This window comes from Scyliorhinus torazame, chromosome 17 (assembly GCF_047496885.1).
Source record: "Scyliorhinus torazame isolate Kashiwa2021f chromosome 17, sScyTor2.1, whole genome shotgun sequence".
Lineage (NCBI taxonomy): Eukaryota > Metazoa > Chordata > Chondrichthyes > Carcharhiniformes > Scyliorhinidae > Scyliorhinus > Scyliorhinus torazame.
The window spans coordinates 8,735,265-8,757,959 of NC_092723.1; the positions used below are offsets into that span (position 1 = coordinate 8,735,265).

Below are 22,695 nucleotides of genomic sequence, written 5' to 3' on the forward strand. Positions count from 1 at the left end.
GGCAGAGGGGTGTTATGCCTGGGGTCCTGGCCAATTTTCATCCCTCAATCAACAACATGCAAGATTACCTGCTCGTTGTCATATTGTTGTTTGTAGGAGCTTGCTATGCACAAATTGTCTCCTGCATTTCCTACGCCTGATTAGCTGTAAAAGGCTTTGAGACGCCTGACGGTCATGCAAGGTGCTATATAAATGCAAGTCTGGTTTATTGATCCATTCAATGGATGTATCCAGTGCTGGTGAAGCACCAACCAGAATTTCCTGGGTGCATCGCTAGTTGTAGTTACGTTTTAGTTCAGATTTCGCAGCTCAGCTCGAGGAATCAGTTTCCAGTGTTTATGATGTTCTTTTTAAAAATAAATTTAGAGCGCCCAATTATTTTTTTTCTAATTAAGGGGCAATTTAGCATGGCCAATCCACCGAACCTGCACATCTTTGGGTTGTGGGGGTGAAACTGACGCAGACACGAGGAGAATGTGCAAACTCCACACGGACAGTGACCCAGAGCCGGGATCGAACCCGGGACCTCGGCACCGTGAGGCAGCTGTGCTACCACTGTGCCACCATGTCGCCCCCCCCCCCCCCCCTCCACCCCGTTTATGATGTTCAATCAGTTTTCTGTGGGTCCTATATTAGACCCATAGGCATAGGTAAAGCCAGGCTACAGAAAATGGGGATGACAGTAACTGACTCATTCCAGCTTCTGACTGACCAAATGGAAAAAAACAGAAAAGCAATTTTGAGTTATCCTCAGGCTGCATTTACAGGACAATCTGTATTGTTGCAGCTGTATAGAACCTTAGTTAGGCCACACTTGGAGTATAGTGTTCAATTCTGGTCGCCACACTACCAGAAGGATGTGGAGGCTTTAGAGAGGGTGCAGAAGAGATTTACCAGAATGTTGCCTGGTATGGAGGGCATAAGCTATGAGGAGCGATTGAATAAACTCGGTTTGTTCTCACTGGAACGAAGGAGGTTGAGGGGCGACCTGATAGAGGTATACAAAATTATGAGGGGCATAGACAGAGTGGATAGTCAGAGGCTTTTCCCCAGGGTAGAGGGGTCAATTACTAGGGGGCATAGGTTTAAGGTGAGAGGGGCAAAGTTTAGAGTAGATGTACGAGGCAAGTTTTTTACGCAGAGGGTAGTGGGTGCCTGGAACTCACTACCGGAGGAGGTAGTGGAGGCAGGGACGATAGGGACATTTAAGGGGCATCTTGACAAATATATGAATAGGATGGGAATAGAAGGATACGGAACCAGGAAGTGTAGAAGATTGTAGTTTAGTCGGGCAGTATGGTCGGCACGGGCTTGGAGGGCCGAAGGGCCTGTTCCTGTGCTGTACATTTCTTTGTTCTTTGTTCTTGTTCTAATCAACAGCTCATTACCTATGTCATTACCGACACGGGGATTTTGCAAAATGAACAAGAATACAGACAGAGGTAAACACCTTTCAACAATCGGCAACTGCTGCATAATCCAACAGCACTGGTCACTATAAGCAAGCATTGTATTGGATAAGAGACCACAGAACACGGGCCTCAGAGCCGTGGAGGAGGAGCCCCGAGGGCAAGAGGGAGGAAGCAGAGTCAAACACAGCACGCTGGGTGACACACGCCAGGGCCAACACAAAGTGCCCAAATAAGGCCGAATGGCCAGATAAGGCCCGCAACTACAGGGGAGTGAGGGAAAGAAACAGGTAGACAGACAAAGCTCCAGCAGGGAATAAACATGTGCACTCGTCCCACTCTGGATGGGGGACGGGGGACGGGGGGGTCGTCTTGATCTCCTAGATGTTTATAAACATTGTGGTTAGGTTCACAGCAGGGTACTTGAGATGCATTCAAGCATGATGGGGAATGAAAATAAACAATCCAGACACCCGGCTGTCTGGAAGCTATAACCCCGTCAATTACAGCCCACCAAATGCTATTTCTCTTTGAAAGTAAATAGACGGCACAATGGAGAGCCCCCGCTCGGGAACGGCAATTTCGGGGCTTTTAAGCCCGGTCCCAGGGTCCGCGGAGGCGGCAGAAGAAGGGAGAAGGCACGGAGGAGGCACTGAGAAGACACAGGAGGGGAAAAAAACCCAAAGAAAAATGTCGAGGGTGAGCAAAAAAACGGCCGAAAAAAACCAGCTGGAGGTCCGTCGGGGAGTGGAAAGGTCACCGCGGGGTCACCAGGAAAAATGGAGGCTGGAGCACCAGGGAAGGCCGCACTGCTTACGGCTGAAGAAATAACCAAGGTGATGGCTGCGGAATTTGAAAAGCAGTTGGCGCAGATTGCGAAATGCATGGAGACGGTGAGGAAGGAGATGAGGGAGGTCTTGAGTGTGCTGGTGGAGGAGGCGGTTTCCCCGGTGAGGACGGAGGTGGCGAGCGCAGTGGCGGAGGTGCGAGAGCAAGGGGAGGCGCTGAAGGAAGTGGAGGAGACGTTATTGCAGCACGGTGATCAACTTGCCTCGATGGGGAAAGAGATGCGGAAGGTGATGGATACTAACAAGGATCTGCGAGGAAAAATGGAAGACCTGGAAAATAGATCCAGGCGACAGAACTTGAGGATTGTGGGGCTGCCCGAAGGAGTTGAAGGACCGAAGCCGACTGAGTATTTTGCCGCGATGCTGGCAAAACTACTGGGGGAGGGGGAGGACCCCTCCCGATATGAACTGGATCGGGCTCATCGGTCGTGGAGGCCTGTACCAAAGGCGAGTGAGCCGCCAAGGGCAGTGACTCTGTGCTTCCGTAGGTACAGGGTGAAGGAGAAGGTCCTGAGCTGGGCCAAGCAGAAGCGGGTGGTGCAGTGGGCTGGAGCTGGTATACGTGTATACCAGGACTTTACGGTGGAGCTGGCGAGGAGGCGGGCTGCCTTCAACCGGGTGAAGAGGGCACTGTACATTGGCAAGGTGCGGTGCGGCATTGTATATCCAGCAAAGCTGAGGGTGACTTACAAGCTCAGGGACTTTTATTTTGGAACGGCGGAAGCAGCGGAGGAGTTTGCGAAAGCAGAAGGACTGTGGCAGAACTGACAAATTGAGGAATGGCCATGTGCCGATGTAACCTCATGACTGTATTTTCTTCTTTTTTGTATCACTGCGCGCGGGTGTAGAGATTAAAGGAGCCAAGGTGGTATATATTTGGACAAGGGAAGGGACGGGACTTTCACTCAAAATGAGAGTTCTTTGGGGTGTAGGTGGATAGGCGGGGTTTGTGTGCTAAAAGGGGATCTTTGGGCTTTCCTGGGGCCGAGCAAGTGGGAAAGGGACCCGGGCGGGGACCTCCACGCTGGCCGGTGTGTGCCGGCCAGTGAACGGGAGTGAGGTGGGGGGAGGGGCTGCGGCCATCGGAGCCTGGCAGAACAGGGTCCGAGTGGTCTAGCCGGGGTGGAAAGTTGGGGGGAAGGAACCGAGGTTGGGAGGAGGAGTTGTACAAGAGGCAGTGGACGGGAGGAGTGGGAGGTGGGGGGCGGGGGTGGGGGGTTGGGGGGGGGGTGGGTACAACTCTTGGGTATCATGGACGGTACTCTTTCAGAGGGTGCATGTAGTTGAGTGTGGGGGGGGGGGGATTGGACTCTATAGGTCAATGGTGACCATGGGCGGTCCCGGACTCCTTTTTCTTTTTCTCCTTTGTTTTTTGTTTCCACCGCGGGAGGGTTTGTTTTATTGGATGCATATTTTGACAGGTGGGCCGTTGTTTGGGGTGGTGGGAGGATGGGATCGTTGTTATTGTTAAGGGGATTGATTTTGTATTTGTTACCGTTTACTGTCTGTGGGTGGGGTGTAAATCTTGAAGGAAAATGTGAAAATGGAAAATAAAACCATTAAAAAAAAAATTCCTATCACAAATAATAATGCAAACTAATTATGACACTAATGTACATACAATTGCACTTCATTCGCTGTACAAAGTTTTAATGGGCTATCTGAGGTCATGAAAGGGACTGCCATTGTCTTTTTATCCTTTATCAGAAGACGATTGTCCACTTGGCTTTATTACTTTGTTCTTTTGGAGTTGAGGAGATAATATACGCTGGCTTCACGAAACGTGGAGGTCGTGCATTCTAATAATAATAATGGCTTATTGTCACGAGTGGGCTTCAATGAAGTTACTGTGAAAAGCCCCTCGTCGCCACATTCCTGCGCTTGTTCGGGGAGGCTGGTACAGGATCTGGTTTGCAATTTAAGAATTGCCGTGTTTGAGGTGAGAAATGTCTTTTCCCTTTACCCTTCATCAAATCATAATCGTTCTCCTCTTTCATTTGTATGTTTTTCTTCCAAAATTTGAACTATGATCAAATCTAAAGTGATGAGTAACCCAAGTTTCACCTTAAAAGTGCGTTAAATGCAAGTTTTTCGGGCGGCACAGGGCGCAGTGGTTAGCACTGGGGCTACGGCACTGAAGACCCGGGTTTGAATCCCGACCCTGGGTCACTGTCCGTGTGGAGTTTGCACATTCTCCCCGTGTCTGCGTGGGTTTCGTAGTGATCTGCCTATCTGAGAGTATGTAAAGGCTTAACCACTAGATAACCACTAGATGGCAGCACTAGATATGGGTAAAAAAGTTAAACTCAGAGAGAGTTCCCACCTCTTCATGTCCGGAGTGACGAGTGAACAGAGTTAGAGAGAGATCGCTTAGTGTGCAGGTGCAGTTTGTTTTTTTATAAATTTAGATTACCCAATTATTTTTTCCAATTAAGGGGCAATTTAGCGTGGCCAATCCACCTACTCTGCACATTTTTGGGTTGTGGGGGCGAAATCCACGCAGACACGGGGAGAATGTGCAAACTCCACACGGACAGTGACCCAGAGCCGGGGTCGAACCTGAGACCTCAGCGCCGTGAGGCAGCTGTGCTAACCACTAGGCTACCGTGCTGCCCTATGCAGGTGCAGTTAATCATCATATATATTTAATTTAGTAAATCTAATGTACAGTTTTAGTTTTTGAAGAGTGAACAAACTCATAGTTAATTTATTATCGTTACTCAATAAATAGTATTTGCTTTATTTGAAGACTTTGAGTGTTACTGAATATCACACATATGACCATTCTGGCTGAAAGCAAATGAGTAATCAGATATTACACAACGTAATATAACAGGTTTCACCCCCACAACCCAAAGATGTGCAGGTTAGGTGGATTGGCCATGCTAAATTGCCACTTAATTGGAAAAAAGATGGGTGCTTTACGCTGCTGTCCTGCTAGCCCCCAGCAAAACGGGGAATCGGTGGCCGTTATACGCTATTTGTTCTGGCGTAAAACGCCAGCGTGGAAACGCTGGCGTGGGGGACATAGCCCCAGAATCGGTGAATCCAGCCCAAGATGTTGGCTAGCTGTAAGAAGACAAAGGGTGGTGGTTGATGGGAAATGTTCAGACTGGAGTCCAGTTACTAGTGGTGTACCACAAGGATCTGTTTTGGGGCCACTGCTGTTTGCCATTTTTATAAATGACCTGGAGGAGGGCGTAGAAGGATGGGTGAGTGAATTTGCAGATGACACTAAAGTCGGTGGAGTTGTGGACAATGCGGAAGGATGTTACAAGTTACAGAGGGACATAGATAAGCTGCAGCGCTGGGCTGAGAGGTGGCAAATGGAGTTTAATGCAGAAAAGTGTGAGGTGATTCATTTTGGAAGGAATTACAGGAGTACTGGGCTAATGGTAAGATTCTTGGTAGTGTGGATGAGCAGAGAGATCTCGGTGTCCATGTACATAGATCCCTGAAAGTTGCCACCCAGGTTGAGAGGGTTGTTAAGAAGGCGTACGATGTGTTAGCTTTTATTGGTAGAGGGATTGAGTTTCAGAGCCATGAGGTCATGTTGCAGCTGTACAAAACTCTGGTGCGGCCGCATTTGGAGTATTGCGTGCAATTCTGGTCGCCGCATTATAGGAAGGATGTGGAAGCATTGGAAAGGGTGCAGAGGAGATTTACCAGAATGTTGCCTGGTATGGAGGGAAGATCTTATGAGGGAAGGCTGAGGGACTTGAGGCTGTTTTCGTTAGAGAGAAGGTTAAGAGGTGACTTAATTGAGGCATACAAGATGATCAGAGGATTAGATAGGGTGGACAGTGAGAGCCTTTTCCCTCGGATGGTGATGGCTAGCACGAGGGGACATAGCTTTAAATTGAGGGGAGATAGATATAGGACAGATGTCAGAGGTAGGTTCTTTACTCAGAGAGTAGTAAGGGCGTGGAATGCCCTGCCTCCAACAGTAGTGGACTCGCCAACACTAAGGGCATTCAAATGGTCATTGGATAGACATATGGACGATAAGGGAATAGTGTAGATGGGCTTTAGAGTGGTTTCACAGGTCGGTGCAACATCGAGGGCCGAAGGGCCTGTACTGCGCTGTAATGTTCTATGTACCTAAATCATTAAGTTCCCAAGTTTGAGCAATAGGTGATGATTGATCAAGATACCGATCATAAATCTATTATCTATTTAATAGGGGGTAGTCTTTTTTTAATTTAGAGTACCTAATTATTTTTCTCTAATTGAGGGGCAAATTAGCCAATCCACCTACCCTGCGCATCTTTTGGATTGTGGGGGTGAGTCCCACGCAGTCACGGGGAGAATCTGCGAACTCCACACGGACAGTGATCCGGGGCCGGGATTGAACCCGGGTCCTCAGCCCCGTGAGGAAGCAGTGCTAACCAGTGTGCCACCGTGCCGCCGAAACAGGGATTAGACTGACAGGAAAAATTATCATTCAATTGCGAACTGGATATGCTGCAGTTTTAGCATCACGCATATGATGACTTGTGTCATGGTGGATATCCAGTCCCACCCCAAATCTGATAGCTGGGGAAGGTGCATTAATAATGCAGCCAAACAGGTTGAGTGGTTGAGTGTGATCCTGCAGATCCATCCAGCAGACGCCAATGGCAGGCAGGGAGAGTGGGAGAGATTCCTGGTCTGCCAAGTGACGGAAATATAATTGGAGCCCCTATCATCATTACCCATAGTTCCAGACTCAACATGTATGTGAAAGCACAAGTTGCCACAGCAACTCGGACCCTCTGAGAGAACTGTAACACACAACCACCATGCATAGTGATGACGGTGAGGAATAAATTAAGATAAAGCAGTGTCTGGAAGAGAAATATGGACAATTGACTATTCAGTTCACAGGCTCTCACGTTGAACAGTTGTGTTGACTGTAGTTGGTGTTAAAGATCGTTCCAGTAGGTTTCTGGCCTCACCTCCATGCAAATGATCCTGGAACTAGAATGTCAGCCATGCCCTCCTAGAGATATTGCCCTGCTGGACATGTCCTTTACTTGGATAGCTTAGGTCCGTAGTTATCCTGATGGGGATTAAGCAATAACACTTAGCCCTGGAAATCCTCACTGCCTCTGGGCTGGTGGAAGTGCACCAAAATGGGAATCTACTATTGACCTCCGCTCCTGATCCCGCTGAAGTAATCTCGGGTCAGAGTGGGGGTCAAAGGATTTTTCCTAAAGTTGCCGATTGGCCCCATGGCAGGTTCTTTCCAGGATAGGATGTGGAGATGGGCACCACACGCACTTTGCAATTGATCTTTAATGAATGTGCAGATTGTGGCCAGGGAAGGGGACAGGAGTCACAGGAATGCAGACCGGGGGAGGCAACCCTGCTAGCTATATACCCTTGTGACATGGGGGTTAGGGGATGGAACGGGGGCGGGGTCATGTTTGGGATGGACGAATGGATTACATAGATAGATTACGTAGAATTTGCAGTGCAGAAGGAAGCCATTCACACCAGTACTTGGAAAGAGCCCCCTATTTAAGCCCACACCTTCACCCTATCCCTGTAACCCAGTAACCCCACCTAACCATTTTGGACATTAAGGGCAATTTAGAATGGCCAATCCACCTAACCTGCACATCTTTGGACTGTGGGAGGAAACTCACGCAGACACAGGGAGAACATGCAGACTCTGCACAGACAGAGACCCAAACCAGGAATCGAGCCTGGGGCCCTGGCGCTGTGAATCAGCAGTGCTAACCACTGTGCTACCGTGCCACCCGGATGCTCTACCTGTCCCTAAGGGCAATTATTGGATCTGCTTTTCTGGGTGGAAATCTGATGGTGCTGTCCACTTCGGACCGCTTGATTCTAATTTATGTCCTGCCCCCAGTATTTCGCAGGCCCAGGAGAGGTGGGGGCTCTTACACTTAATCCTTATTCATTAGCCTTAAAATGCGATAGGTGGATGAACATCCACATACCCAGCTGTCCATCGTATACTCTACACACATGTAAGGCAATGGCTGAAGTAAGAGAGCACCACAGTTATGCTCAAACCCTCTGGATAAAGATCAGGATTTCCCTCCCAAGCCAGAGGTGCTACGGAAGACGTAAAACATCCGTGAAGGTCTTAACTATCAGCAACTAACTTAAATCAGACAGGGGACTGAGCTTCTGATTTGCTGATTGCTGTGATTCTTATCCTTCCTATTGTGGTATTATCATAAATGTAAGAACTGCAAGGGTTAATGAAATGTCTAGAATAGCCACTAGAGGGAACTACAGCTACAAGTTTATAAGGTATTGATGCTAAGCCTTGTGGGGGAGAGAGTAGTGCAGGAGTTAGTTAAGAGACAGACAGAAGTAAAGATAGTGTGAGTAAGAGCAGATCATAGTTTCTAACAGTATAAAGATTAGTTGTAGTTTGAGTGTAGTTTATATGTTAATAATCAACTATTATTTAGAAGTGTGAGTCGAATCCAAATTAGTAGTGTTAATAAACTTATAGCTTTGTTCACGTTCAAGCTATTTTGTGGTCTTTGTGAACACTACGCCAACCATCCTGAAATAAGCAACACAAAGAACACCACACCCAGCAGTCCATTTCGCTCCTATGTGTGTTTGGGATTGGGAGGGGCAGCGATGAAGGAGACAGTGGAAGTCGTTCCGAGCATGAGATCGGTTATCACTCCTGCATTAACTTGGTTACCTGCAATCTGGACAGCTGCCGAAGCATCTTGTGGATTTTTTCCAGCCTTCTGTTCCGCCATCTTGTCTTTCAAACTCTGGGGTGAAATTTCCAACCGTGTTTGCTGATCCTGCACAGGGTGTTCCGAACCAACCTGAACATCCAGCTGTTGATTCTGTTTGTTCCAAAAGGATTTGGTGGGACTATCCGATCCGTCCCCGAGTCGGCCTCCCTGTTGAACGCAGTACATGTCCAGCTGATGTTTGAAGGCCAGGCCTTCATCAAGAGCCAAAGGTACCAAAGCCATTGTTTTCATCATTGTTTGGTCTTCAACAGGCCAAACCTCATGCCCATTACTTAGGGACGTATTGTCAATGACTTTCATAGCATTTTCAAGTCCACCTTTTAGCCAATTAAAATTACATAGCGTTGCTGAATGATCATTTTGTTTGTCTGATTCTTGATCATAGGTCAAAATCTCATCCTTATAGCCTTTCTCGTTCGTGAGATTGTCATCCTCCGAAGCCCATGCCTCTGACCTTGCCTCGTTTTGAGGCTCAATGTCTTTTTCCAACAGCTCATAGTCCGTGTGCCAGTGCTGAAGTTTAACAGAACTCTTGCGTTGCTTCTTGAGCTCTGACACAAGATTATCTTCACCATCAGCTGCTTGGTCTTTGATACTGAGAATGTCCACATGGTGAAGAATACAATCCGTGTTATCCACAGGCTGCGTTTCAGTGGTTTGGCTGTGTTGCCGGATCGGGGGCAGCCAAGCGCTGTTGGCCACGGTGTCTTCCCCGAGACTGAAAACACAATTCGATTCTTGGGATTGCATAGATTGAAAAGCAGAGTCTGAGGAATCTGATCCACCAGGTTCTTCCACTTGACTGCAGGTTGCAGAGCAGAAGACTTGGCCATGCCGGGAAGTGAAGGTACAGCCTAAGAGAGGCTTCTTGCATTGAGTACATGAAAAGCAAGAGTTGGTTGCATGCCAGTGCTGACCACTGAAAGTTATTTGCCCACAGTCAATACCTGTTGATTTAAAGGCACAAAATTGAACGTTTGGTTCTAATAAGAAGTTTAAAAAACTTTCATAACTTCAGGATGAGGACATGCAAACCAGATAAAAGTGGGAAAATGACACACCCTTCATCAATTGGGTGAAAACCTATTACAAAAAACCATTGCTTGTTTTCCTTAACCATAGATTTGTTTGAATACTGCTTACGAATGACCTCATTGAGAACCCAGATTATTTTCGAGGAGGTGAAAAGAGCACAAAGTTGAACAGACAAGATTGCCGAAAGCCTTTGGATTAATGATGTTGGCTAATTCAGCTCCTTTGTACCTTGTATCCTGACTTGGTGTCCGTTTTCCAAACTCTGATGTGAAAAGCTTTAGACCTCTTTTATGCTGAGGCGGCAATATAAATGGATATAGTTGTTGTTAGTCTCAGTAACAGATCCCTAATTATGGCATTAGCATTCGATATTCAAGTAAAAATAACCCCTTTAACGTAAAAAGGCAGCGATGCAGAGAAAGATTGATGTTTTAATTGGAGGGAAGGCTTTCCCTCAACAATGCATTAAAATTCCTGTCTAGCTCTCGAGTTAAGACAGTTGGGAATTTTCTTTTTTGGTATTCTCTAATTATCTGTCTTGCCCTTTTTAGATTTTTCTTTTATTTTTTTATATACTCACTAATTATTTCTCTGCAGGTTTCACAGTACTCTGCGTAAAGTGTCTCGAAACAGCCGCAGCAATATGGCTGTCCTTCTTTCATGATGTACTTCTGTCCTCCAAGAATCACATCACATTCAGTACAGCTGAAGTGGTCCATATGCCAATATCTGCCTTCTGCCTCTGTGCATTCTTCAGCAAAGATCAACTGAAATGCCATAGGGGAGAAAAACACAATCATTGTTATCATCACGCAGTAATGACACGCTCCCATTTCCAGATAGTAATCTTTTGCCCGCACGACATGAGGGGAATACGTGGCAGGGAAATGCGCATTTACCAGCCCTCCCCTAATCAGCACTTACTTTTGCCAGGACCATTTCCATGATTTATGGTCGCCGTCTCCTCCTCCACCTTTCCCACCAATTTTGACTCCTCATCAACTGGTCAATTCCTGCTCCTTTAGCTGGAAGTTAGCAGCCCTGTATTGGTGGTGGTGCGGTGGTATTGTCACTGGACTGGTGATCCAGAGACCCAGGGTAATGTTCTGGGGACCCGGGTTAGAATCCCGCTACCGCAGATGGCAGAAATTGAATCCAATAAATGTCTGAAATTAAAAGTCTAACGATGACCAGGAAGCCATTGTCGATTGTCATAAAAATCCCAGCTGGTTCACTAATATCTTTGAGGGAAGGAAATCTGCGCATCTAGCCTGCATGTGACTCCAGATCCACAGCAATGTTGTCTATTAAATGCCCGCTGAAATGGCCTAGCAGGCACTCTGTTGTATCAAAACGGCTACTTAGTTTAAAAGGAAAGAAGACCGACAGACTGCCCAACATTGACTTCGGCACTGGGAATGACAACGACCCTGGTGACCTTGCAAAACCCTCCTGACTAACATCTGGGGGCTTGTGCCAAAATTGGGAGAGCTGTCTCACAAACTCGTTAAGCATCAGGCTGACATAGTCATACTCAGAGAATCATACCTTACAGATAATATCACAGACACCACTATAACCATCCCTGGGTATGTCCTGATCCAGCGGCAGAAGTGGCGGCACAGTGGTTTACCGTCAGGAGGGAGTTGCCCTGGGAGTCCTGAACATCGACTCGGGACCCTATGAAGTCTCTTGGCTTCAGATTAAACACGGGCAAGGTAACCTCCTGCTGATTGCCACGCACTGGCCACCGTCAGCTGATGAGGTTAGGGAGAATATCACAGCTGTACTATGGGAGGACGCCTCAGAGGGCAGTGAGGCTATATGGGTAGTGATCAGGAATAAGAAGGGTGCAGTCACAATGTTGGGGGTTTACTACAGGCCTCCCAACAGCCAGCGGGAGATAGAGCAGCAGATAGGCAGACAGATTTTGGAAAAGAGTAAAAACAACAGTGTTGTTTTGATGGGAGACTTCAACTTCCCCAATATTGACTGGGACTCACTTAGTGCCAGGGGCTTAGATGGGGCAGAGTTTGTAAAGAGCATCCAGGACGGCTTCTTAAAACAATATGTAGACAGTCCAACTAGGGAAGGGGCTGTACTGGACCTGGTATTGGGGAATGAGCCCGGCCAGGTGGTAGAACTTTCAGTAGGGGAGCATTTCGGGAACAGTGACCACAATTCAGTAAGTTTTAAAGTGCTGGTGGACTAGGATAAGAGTGGTCCTAGGGTAAATGTGCTAAATTGGGGGAAGGCTAATTATAACAACATTAGGCGGGAACTGAAGAACCTCGATTGGGGGCGGATGTTTGAGGGTAAATCAACGTCTGCCATGTGGGAGGCTTTCAAGTGTCAGTTGAAAGGAATTCAGGACTGGCATGTTCCTCTGAGGAAGAAGGATAAATACAGCAAATTTCGGGAACCTTGGATAACGAGAGATATTGTAGGTCTCGTCAAAAAGAAAAAGGAGGCATTTGTCAGGGCGAGAAGGCTGGGAACAGACGAAGCCTATGTGGCCTATAAGGAAAGTAGGAAGGAACTGAAGCAAGGAGTCAGGAGGGCTAGAAGAGGTCACGAAAAGTCATTGGCAAATAGGGTTAAGGAAAATCCCAAGGTTTTTTACACGTACATAAAAAGCAAGTGGGTAGCCAGGGAAAGGATTGGCCCACTGAAGGATAGGCAAGGGAATTTATGTGTGGAGCCAGAGGAAATGGGCGAGGTACTAAATGAATACTTTGCATCAGTATTCACCAAAGAGAAGGAATTGGTGGATGTTGAGTCTGGAGAAGTGTGTGTAGATAGCCTGGGTCACATTGAGATCCAAAAGGATGAGGTGTTGGGCGTCTTGAAAAATATTAAGGCAGATAAGTCCCCAGGGCCGAATGGGATCTACCCCAGAATACTGAAGGAGGCTAGAGAGGAAATTGCTGAGACCTTGATAGAAATCTTTGGATCCTCACTGTCTTCAGGTGATGTCCCGGAGGACTGGAGAATAGCCAATGTTGTTCCTTTGTTTAAGAAGGGTAGCAAGGATAATCCAGGGAACTACAGGCCGGTGAGCCTTACGTCAGTGGTAGAGAAATTACTGGAGAGAATTCTTTGAGACAGGATCTATTCCCATTTGGAAGCAAATGAACGTATTAGTGAGAGGCCGCATGGTTTTGTGAAGGGGAGGTCGTGTCTCACTGACTTGATCGAGTTTTTCGAAGAGGTCACAAAGATGATTGATGCAGGTAGGGCAGTGGATGTTGTCTATATGGACTTCAGTAAGGCCTTTGACAAGGTCCCTCATGGTAGACTGGTACAAAAGGTGAAGTCACACGGGATCAGGGGTGAGCCGACAAAGTGGATACAGAACTGGCTAGGTCATAGAAGGCAGAGAGTAGCAATGGAAGGGTGCTTTTCTAATTGGAGGGCTGTGACTAGTGGTGTTCCACAGGGATCAGTGCTGGGACTTTTGCTGCTCGTAGTATATATAAATGATTTGAAGGAAAATGTAACTGGTCTGATTAGTAAGTTTGCACACGCCACAAAGGTTGGTGGAATTGCAGATAGCGATGAGGACTGTCAAAGGATACAGCAGGATTTAGATTGTTTGGAAACTTGGGCGGAGAGATTGCAGTTGGAGTTTAATCCGGACAAATATGAGGTAATACATTTTGGAAGGTCTAATGCAGGTAGGGAATATACAGTGAATGGTAGAACCCTCAAGAAAACCAGAGAGATCTAGGTGTACAGGTCCACAGGACACTGAAAGGGGCAACACAGGTGGAGAAGGTAGTCAAGAAGGCATACGGCATGCTTGCCTTCATTGGCCGGGGCAGTGAGTATAAGGATTGGCAAGTCATGTTGCAGCTGTATAGAACCTTAGTTAGGCCACACTTGGGGTATAGTGTTCAATTCTGGTCGCCACACTACCAGAAGGATGTGGAGGCTTTAGAGAGGGTGCAGAAGAGATTTATCAGGATGTTGCCTGGTATGGAGGGCATTAGCTATGAGGAGCGGTTGAATAAACTCGGTTTGTTCTCACTGGAACGACAGAGGTTGAGTGGCGACCTGATAGAGGTCTACAAAAGTATGAGGGGCATAGACGAGAGTGGATAGTCAGAGGCTTTTCCCCAGGGTAGAGGGGTCAATTACTAGGGGGCATAGGTTTAAGGTGCGAGGGGCAAAGTTTAGAGTAGATGTACGAGGCAAGTTTTTTTACACAGAGTGTAGTGAGTGCCCGGAACTCGCTGCCGGAGGAGGTGGTGGAAACAGGGCTGATAGTGACATTTAAGGGGCATCTTGACAAATACATGAATAGGATGGGAATAGAGGGATTTGGACCCAGGAAGTGTAGAAGATTTTAGTTTAAACGGGCAGCATGGTCGGCACGGGCTTGGAGGGCCGAAGGGCCTGTTCCTGTGCTGTACTTTTCTTTGTTCTTTGTTCTTTGAATCAGTACTCCTCCATGTTGAACACCACTTGGAGGAAGCACTGAGGGTGGCAAGGGCACAGATATACTCTGGGTGGGGACTTCAATGTCCATTACCAAAAGTGGCTTGGTAGCACCAGTACTGATTAAGCTGGCTGAGTCTTATAGAACATAACTGCTAGACCGGGTCTGCGACAGGTGGTGAGGGAACCAACAAGGGGGAAAAACCTACTAGACCTCACCCTCACCAACCTGTCTACTGCAGATGGCCATCACAATATCAGTAGGAGTGACAACTGCATAGTCCTTGTGGAGCCAAAATTCTATCTTCACATTGAGGATACTTTCAATCGTGTTGTGTGGCACTACCATCGTGCTAAATGGGATAGATTCAGAACAGATCTAGCATCGCAAGACTGGGCAACCATGAGGCGCTGTGGGCCATCAGCAGCAGCAGAATTGTACTCAATAACCTCATGGCCCGGCATAACCCCCACTCTACCATTACCACCAAACCAGGGGATCAGCCCTGGTTCATTCATGGCGCCGAGGTCCCAGGTTCGATCCCGGCTCTGGGTCACTGTCCGTGTGGAGTTTGGACATTCTCCCTGTGTCTGCGTGGGTCTCACCCCCACAACCCAAAGATGTGCAGGGTAGGTGGATTGGCCACACTACATTGCCTCTTAATTAGAAAAAAAAGAAATAGGACTGAGTCAGCACGGCTTCAAGGGGAGATCATGTCTGACAAATCTGTTAGACTTCTTTCTGACAAGGAAGTTAGACAAGGGAGAACCAGTGGACGTGATTTATTTAGATTCCAGTAGGTCTTTGACAAGCTGCCGCACAGGAGACTGTTAAATAAGTTAAGAGCCCATGGTGTTAAGGGTAAGATCCTGGCATGGATAGACGATTGGCTTACTTGTAGAAGGCAGAGAGTGGGGATAAAGGGGTCTTTTCCAGGATGGCAGCTGGTGACTAGTGGTGTGCCTCAGGAGTCGGTGCTGGGATCACAACTTTTCACAATATATATTAACGATCTGGAAGAAGGAACTGAAGGCACTATTGCTAATGAAACAAAGAAATGTAGAGGGACAGATAGTATTGAGGAAGCAGGGGGGCTGCAGAAGAACTTGGACAGGCTAGGAGAGTGGGCAAAGAAGTGGCAGATGAAATACAATGTGGAAAAGTGTGGGGTTATGCACTTTGGAAGGAGGAATGGCGGCATAGGCTATTTTCTAAATGGGGAAATGCTTCGGAAAGCAGAGGCACAAAGGGACTTGGGAGTCCTTGTTCAAGATTCTCATAAAGTTATCGTGCAGGTTCAGTTAGCAGTAAGGAAGGTAAATGCGATGTTAGCATTCATGTCGAGTGGTCTAGAATACAAGACCACGGATGTACTTCAGAGGCTATACAAGGCTCTGGTCAGACCCCATTTGGAGTATTGTGAGCAGTTTTGGGCCCTGTATCTAAGGAAGGATTTGCTGGCCTTGGAAAGGGTCCAGAGGAGCTTCACAAGAATGATCCCTGGAATGAAGAGCTTGTTGTATGAGGAATGGTTGAGGACTCAGGGTCTGTACTCATTAGAATTTAGAAGGATGAGGGGGGATCTTATTGAAACTTACAGGATACTGCAAGGCATGGGAGGAGTGGATTTGGAGGGAATGTTTCCACTTGTACGAAAAACTTGTATCCACTTGTATGTAAAACAGAGATGAGGAGAAATTTCTTCAGCCAGAGGTTAGTGAATCTGTGGAACTCTTAGCCGCAGAAGGCTGTGGAGGCCAAATCACTGAGTGTCTTTAAGACAGAGATAGATTGGTTCTTGATTAATAAGAACCTACTATTCTTAGGTGGGAAGGCAGGAGAATGGGATGAGAAAAATATCAGCCATGATTGAATGGCGGAGCAGACTCGATGGGCCGAGTGGTCTAATTCTGCTCCTATGTCTTATGGTCTTAATAAATGTGTTTTTCTTGTCAAAACTAATTTATTGTCCTGTGACTGTTCCTCCACGTTTTATTAATAGAAAATACTGGTCTTTTGAGCCAGCGTTCCATTCTGGGATCTTTTCAACTAGTTATATAATCAATTGGGATCATAACATGCAGCCCTCTGCAATGGTGTCCATCCATGTTACCAAAATATAATGATGGTCAAAGCTCAAAGACAGCACCCTCTGTGCTTTTCTCACCCCCAAGCTGCAACCAAAGACTCCTCCAACAGTATAATTTAATACTAATGGTTTATCTCTTGTTAACATTCTCAGCTGTGAAAATATTACAAGATAAAAACTATGCCAAAGGAATATAATGGTAGCATTCTGATTTGTGATTGTTGGTAACATAGAGGCTTGCTCTGCCAGGTCAGAGGATCTTAAGACTGGAGCTGTGTGAAGGTCAGACCAAGTAGGCCTTCGAGATTTCCTCCTCCAATGTTGACATTGCTCAACCAGTTGAGCAGACAATGACCGTTGCTTGATTCTCAATAATGAATTTAGCCGTGTGAGTCAACCATGGCTTTCCTGTGCGGGAAATGAACAGAGGCAGCTTTAGCCCAATTCCCTCAAAACCCTTGATTGGAACAACAGTTGAAGTAGAGGGGGATAATGAACGCCACTTACCTGGTCACATGACGCACAGCGTGGTTTAAAGAGGTCAGCGTGGTGCCGGCCGCAGTATATCTTCCCCTCCTGGTAAAAGTAAATGAGGTCCACCAGTAGTTCCTGACAGGTGATGCATCCGAAGCAGTAAGGGTGCCAACACGTGCGGTTCCCAGCTCTCTGAGCAAAGACTGCAACATCCCCTCCATTTATCTTGCCACCACACTGAAAATGCATGAACAGGTCGTCGGATAAACACCTTACACAGTACATTGGGCTTTCACAGTATTAAAATTTTCATCCGTGTTTTCAAATCTGACCTTGGTCTCACCCCTCTCTATCTTTGTAGTCTCATTCAGCCCCACCCCTCCAAACTCTCTGTGCTGGCCCAATTCTGGCCTCTTGCTCATCCTGATTTTAATTACTCCAGCATTCAGCTGCCAAGGCCATAAGCTTTGGAATTCCCTCCGGAAGCCTCTTCTCTCTACCGCTCTCTTTTCCATTAAGATGCACCTTAAAAAGCTAGACTTTTCCAAGGTTTTGGCCTCTTGCCCTAATGTTTCCTCATATGGCTTGGTGTTGTACTTTGTTTGATAAAGCTCCTATGAAGCATTACATATTACATCAAAGGCGCTATGTAAATGTAAGTTGCAAGCGATGGGAAGACGATTCATTTTGATCAAATTTACGACCAGCTTCTTCTAGGCCTCAGGTGAACAATGTGCACCTAGCAAGCAAAAATATATCTTTTCACTGGCTGTCATTTTTTCTTATTCCATACCTTTAGTCAATTTTACAGTGCATTTGTTTGAAATGACATTTTTATTATTAATTTTTTTTTCCAAAGTAAGGGGCATTTAGCGTGGCCAATCCACCTACCCTGCACATCTTTGGAATGATGGGGTGAGACCCACAAAGACACGGGGAGAATGTGTAAACTCCACACGGACAGTGACCCAGAGCCGGGATTGAACCCGGGTCCTCGGTGCCGTGAGGCAGCAGTGCTAACCACTGCGCCACCGTGCTGCACTGCCCATTCCCCCGAAATAAACTCCAATGCTGTGCCATGATTGTATTCCGCTTGTAGCACCATTCCTAGTCTCTGGAAGAGATACCCTGTAACATCATCTTCACCCACTCTACAGTGCATCATCTGTCACCCTGAACAGTCCGTCTTAATGTATTTAGTTAAGTATAAATACTCAGAAGGGGAAAGATGGGCATAATGGAGGGAAATATGCGCAATTAGAATTCTCCTTCAAAGAGTTAGTACAATCATGATGGGCTGAATGGCTTCCTTCTGGGCTGTATGATTCCATCATCTAAATGATGATGCAGATGTAAATGATGACATTAAGACCAGATGAACATCTAATTTTTATTAGTGTTTTTAAGAGTTCTGTTGTGTTTTGGGGAATTCTCTTCCCCCTGACTACCTCAGCAATTCGCCCCCATGTTTTTCTGTACTGCGTTTGTCGTTATAGCAATATGGTTCTTATACAAAGCCCAATGTACATGTGCATCTGAAAGAGCACCCTTCCTAGGCCCACTCCCCCGGCCTAGCCCCGTAACCCACCTAACCTGCACATCTTTGGACACTAAGGGGCAAATTTAGCTTGGCTAATCCACCTAACCTGTGGGAGGAACTGGAGCACCCGGAGGAAATCCATGCAGACACGGGGAGAAAGTGCAAACCCGTGCAATGGTTAACACTGCTGCCTCACGGCGCCGAGGACCCGGGTTTGATCCCGGCCCCGGGTCACTGTCCGTGTGGAGTTTGCACATTCTCCCCGTGTCTGCGTGGTTCTCACCCCCACAACCCAAAGATGTGCAGGGTAGGAGGATTGGTCATGCTAAATTGCCCCTTAATTGGAGAAAAAAAAGAATTGAACACTTTAAATTTATTTCAAATAAAATAAAGTGCAAACTCCACACGGACGGTCACCCATGACTGAAATTGACTGGTGCTGTGAGGCATCAGTGCTAACCACTGTGCCACCGCGCTGTGAAGTCTCGATTGTAGTTTGAGTTGGCTAGTACATCAGCTGGGCAAGAATGAGAAGAATGTGAGAAGAATGCGATATTTGGACTTGATGATTTTTATCTGGGGAAAAAGCAGGAACCAAAGCAGGCCTTCTCCTCGAGTGTGCAGGATGTCAGTGTCATGATATGCGGACACACACATAATGATATACAGACAAGCAGCTAATGGACACAGAGAACAGGACATAACCAATAAGCAGGCAGGACACTCGGGTGGGATCTGACTATAAAAGACACAAGGCACTCACATTCCGCCTCTTTCCACTGTTGAACATCTAGAGAGTCAGTCAAGGGTGTTATTACAATCTCACACCCCCAACTCGTGGCTAAGAGCTAGTCTGGTTCAGTCAGACAGAGTAACCACACTTAAGTTAGCAGAGAGTCGAACTCACAGAGAACTGTGCTAGCTGTGCTATTAGTTCAATAAACCTGATTGAACTAACTTCAAGGTCTGGAGTATCTTTTTGATCTATGCTGCATCCAGTTGCAGCAAGTGTTATACCAGTGTACCTAACACGACAGTCAGAAGAGGATACGTCCTTCTGTCTACAAGTCCCCAAAAGTCTTTATCCATTGACCTAGCTTTCACCTCTCTCGCTTTGCATGGTGATGATTTCCTGTCCAGTCCACTACTTTGTTCAAACACCTGCTGAAACTGCTGACAGTTTTCCAATATCTACTTGAAGAAAAGGATTTGAGATAGACATAGTGATTTGTACCATCTTGTCTAACCCCTGAAATCATCTGTTAAATTCCTTTTCCCAGTTTGTCCAGCTGGTCACAGGATTTGTTTGGACGGAACGCTTTCTCTTTGACCTGTTGATGGATTTTCTCCAGATTTGGGAAGTGCTCAATAATTTTGTTCTTTAACTGAGAGGACCCCAGACTCAGTTTCAGCTTGAACGCATTCACTGCACTGATCATGTGTGACAAGTCTCTCTCGCTCCCCTGCAGTTCACGACCCCCCTCATTCAATTTTGCTCTTATGTCCGTAAGTAATACCAAGCATAGCAACCTCGCATAATCTGTGAGCTCACGATAACCTCATTTCTTGATTTAAGAAAGGTGACAATTTCAGGGAGCAGATTAAAAAATCTCTGGAGGACCTTTCCTCAATTTAACCACCTCATGTCTGCACAAAGGATTAGTTCACTGTAGGTGGCATCAAGTTCATCGAGTAACAACTTGAACAAGCCACTGTCATTAAATATACACCAGTATATCATGGTGCAGACACACACACTGATGGACACACAGCAAGACCAATCAACACACACACCGCAGCCAATCACCAGTTAGAGCACACGCACTATAAAGACAGGGGACACCGACTTCAGGGCGCAGCTCAACGCCATTATCAACCAGTTCCACGACATCTTCGAGGGCATGGGCATGCTCCCGTACACCTACAAGATTTTATTAAAACCGAATACCACACCACGCTTGTGGTGCACGCACCTGGCATGGTCCCAGCACCCCTTAAGGACCGCCTCAAGCAGCAGCTGCAGGACCTCCAGAACCAAGGAGTGATTTCCAAAGTCACGGAACCGACCGGCTGGGTCAGTTCCATGGTATGTGTAAAAAAGCCTTCCGGCGAATTGAGAATTTGCATTGATCCCAAGGATCTAAATCGCAATATTAGGAGAGAGCACTATCCAATTCCCAAGCGTGAAGAGCTCACATGTGAGATGGCTCGCGCCAAGCTCTTCACCAAACTCGACACCTCAAAAGGATTCTGGCAAATCCAGCTCGACAAATCCAGCAGGAAACTTTGTACCTTTAACACCCCCTTTGGCAGATATTGTTACAACAGGATTCCGTTTGGGATCATATCTGCATCAGGAGTGTTCCATAGGATTATGGAACAAATGATGGAAGGCATTGAAGGTGTTCGCGTCTATGTCGATGATATAATAATTTGGTCCACCACACTGCAGGAGCATGTTAGTCGCCTCCAGCGTGTATTCAGACGTATACATGAGCATGGCCTTCGCCTCAACAGGGCCAAATGCTCTTTTGGTCAGATGGAACTCAAGTTCCTCGGGGACCATATCTCCCAGTTGGGTGTGCAGCCTGATGCGGACAAAGTAGCTGCCATCACAGCTAAGAAAACACCAGAGGACAAGAAGGCGGTCCTCCGATTTCTGGGCATGGTCAATATTTCATCCCTAACCTCGCCTCTCATACCACGGCTCTCGGGAACCTGGGGCGACATTCTCCGACCCCCCGCCGGGTCGGAGAATCGCCGGGGGCTGGCGTGAATCCCGCCCCCGCCGGTTGCCGAAGTCTCCGGCACCGGAGATTCGGCGGGGACGGGAATCGCGCGCGCCGGTTGGCGGGCCCCCCCGCTCGATTCTCCGGCCCGGATGGGCCGAAGTCCCGCCGATAAATTGCCTGTCCTGCCGGCGTAAATTAAATCGCCTACCTTACCGGCGGGACAAGGCAGCGTGGGCGGGCTCCGGGGTCCTGGGAGGGGCGCGGGGCGATCTGACCCCAGGGGGTGCCCCCACGGTGGCCTGGCCCGCGATCGGGGCCCACCGATCCGCGGGCGGGCCTGTGCCGTGGGGGCACTCTTTCACTTCCGCCTCTGCCACGGTCTCCACCATGGCGGAGGTGGAAGAGACTCCCTCCACTGCGCATGCGTGGGAAACTGTCAGCGGCCGCTGACGCTCCCTCGCATGCGCCGCCCGGAGATGTCATTTCCGTGCCAGCTGGCGGGGCAACAAAGGCCGTTTCCGCCAGCTGGCGGGGCGGAAATTCCTCCGGCGTCGGCCTAGCCCCTCAATGTTTGGGCTCGGCCCCCAAAGATGCGGAGCATTTCGCACCTTTGGGGCGGCGCGATGCCCGTCTGGCGCCGTTTTGGGCGCCAGTCGGCGGACATCGCGCCGTTTCCGGAGAATTTCGCCCCTGGTCAGGAAGACGACAGACTTCCAATGGCTCCCTGCCCACGAGCGCGAATGGAGAGAACTCAAAACAAAACTGACCACGGCCCCGGTCTTAGCTTTCTTTGATCCAGCAAAGGAGACCAAAATCTTGACCGATGCCAGCCAATCCGGCATTGGGGCAGTGCTCCTTCAACGTGATGAGGCCTCATCATGGGCCCCCGTTGCATATGCGTCACGCGCCTTGACCCCCACGGAGCAGCGCTACGCGCAGACAGAAAAGGAGTGCCTGAGCCTTCTGACCGGTGTGGTTAAGTTTCACGATTATGTCTATGGACTTCCTCAATTCACCGCCGAGACCGACCATCGCCCGCTGGTCAATATAATACAGAAAGACTTGAACGATATGACGCCTCGACTCCAGCGTATTCTTCTCAAGCTCTGGCTTCCAGCTGGTATACACCCCAGGCAAAGACCTCATCATTGCTGAAGCTCTCTCCAGGGCGGTCAACGCTCCATGTGACCCAGCGGGATTTGTCTGCCAGGTTGATGCCCATGTGGAACTCGCGGCCTCCAATCTACCTGCCTCGGATGAACGACTCGTCCAAATTCGCCGCGAGACGGCGGCTGACCCTTTGCTACAGCGTGTCATGCGCCACCTAACAGACGGGTGGCTCAAGGGCCAATGCCCTCAGTTCTATAATGTCAGAGATGATCTGGCG

The 22,695-nt window shown here is 47.8% G+C and overlaps 1 protein-coding gene across 3 annotated transcripts in view; it reads right to left on the reverse strand.

Annotated features, from left to right (window-relative positions):
• LOC140393688 (prickle-like protein 1) overlaps positions 1 to 22,695 on the reverse strand; it is a 163,444-nt gene that overhangs the window by 3,315 nt on the left and 137,434 nt on the right. For all 3 annotated transcript variants that reach the window (XM_072479979.1, XM_072479982.1, XM_072479981.1), the window contains exons 5-7: positions 17,070 to 17,273; positions 10,613 to 10,799; positions 8,934 to 9,944 (exon numbers count right to left, since the gene is read on the reverse strand). In XM_072479979.1, coding sequence (XP_072336080.1) covers positions 8,934 to 9,944; positions 10,613 to 10,799; positions 17,070 to 17,273 — 1,402 coding nt within the window. The remainder of the gene's footprint in view (positions 1 to 8,933; positions 9,945 to 10,612; positions 10,800 to 17,069; positions 17,274 to 22,695) is intronic.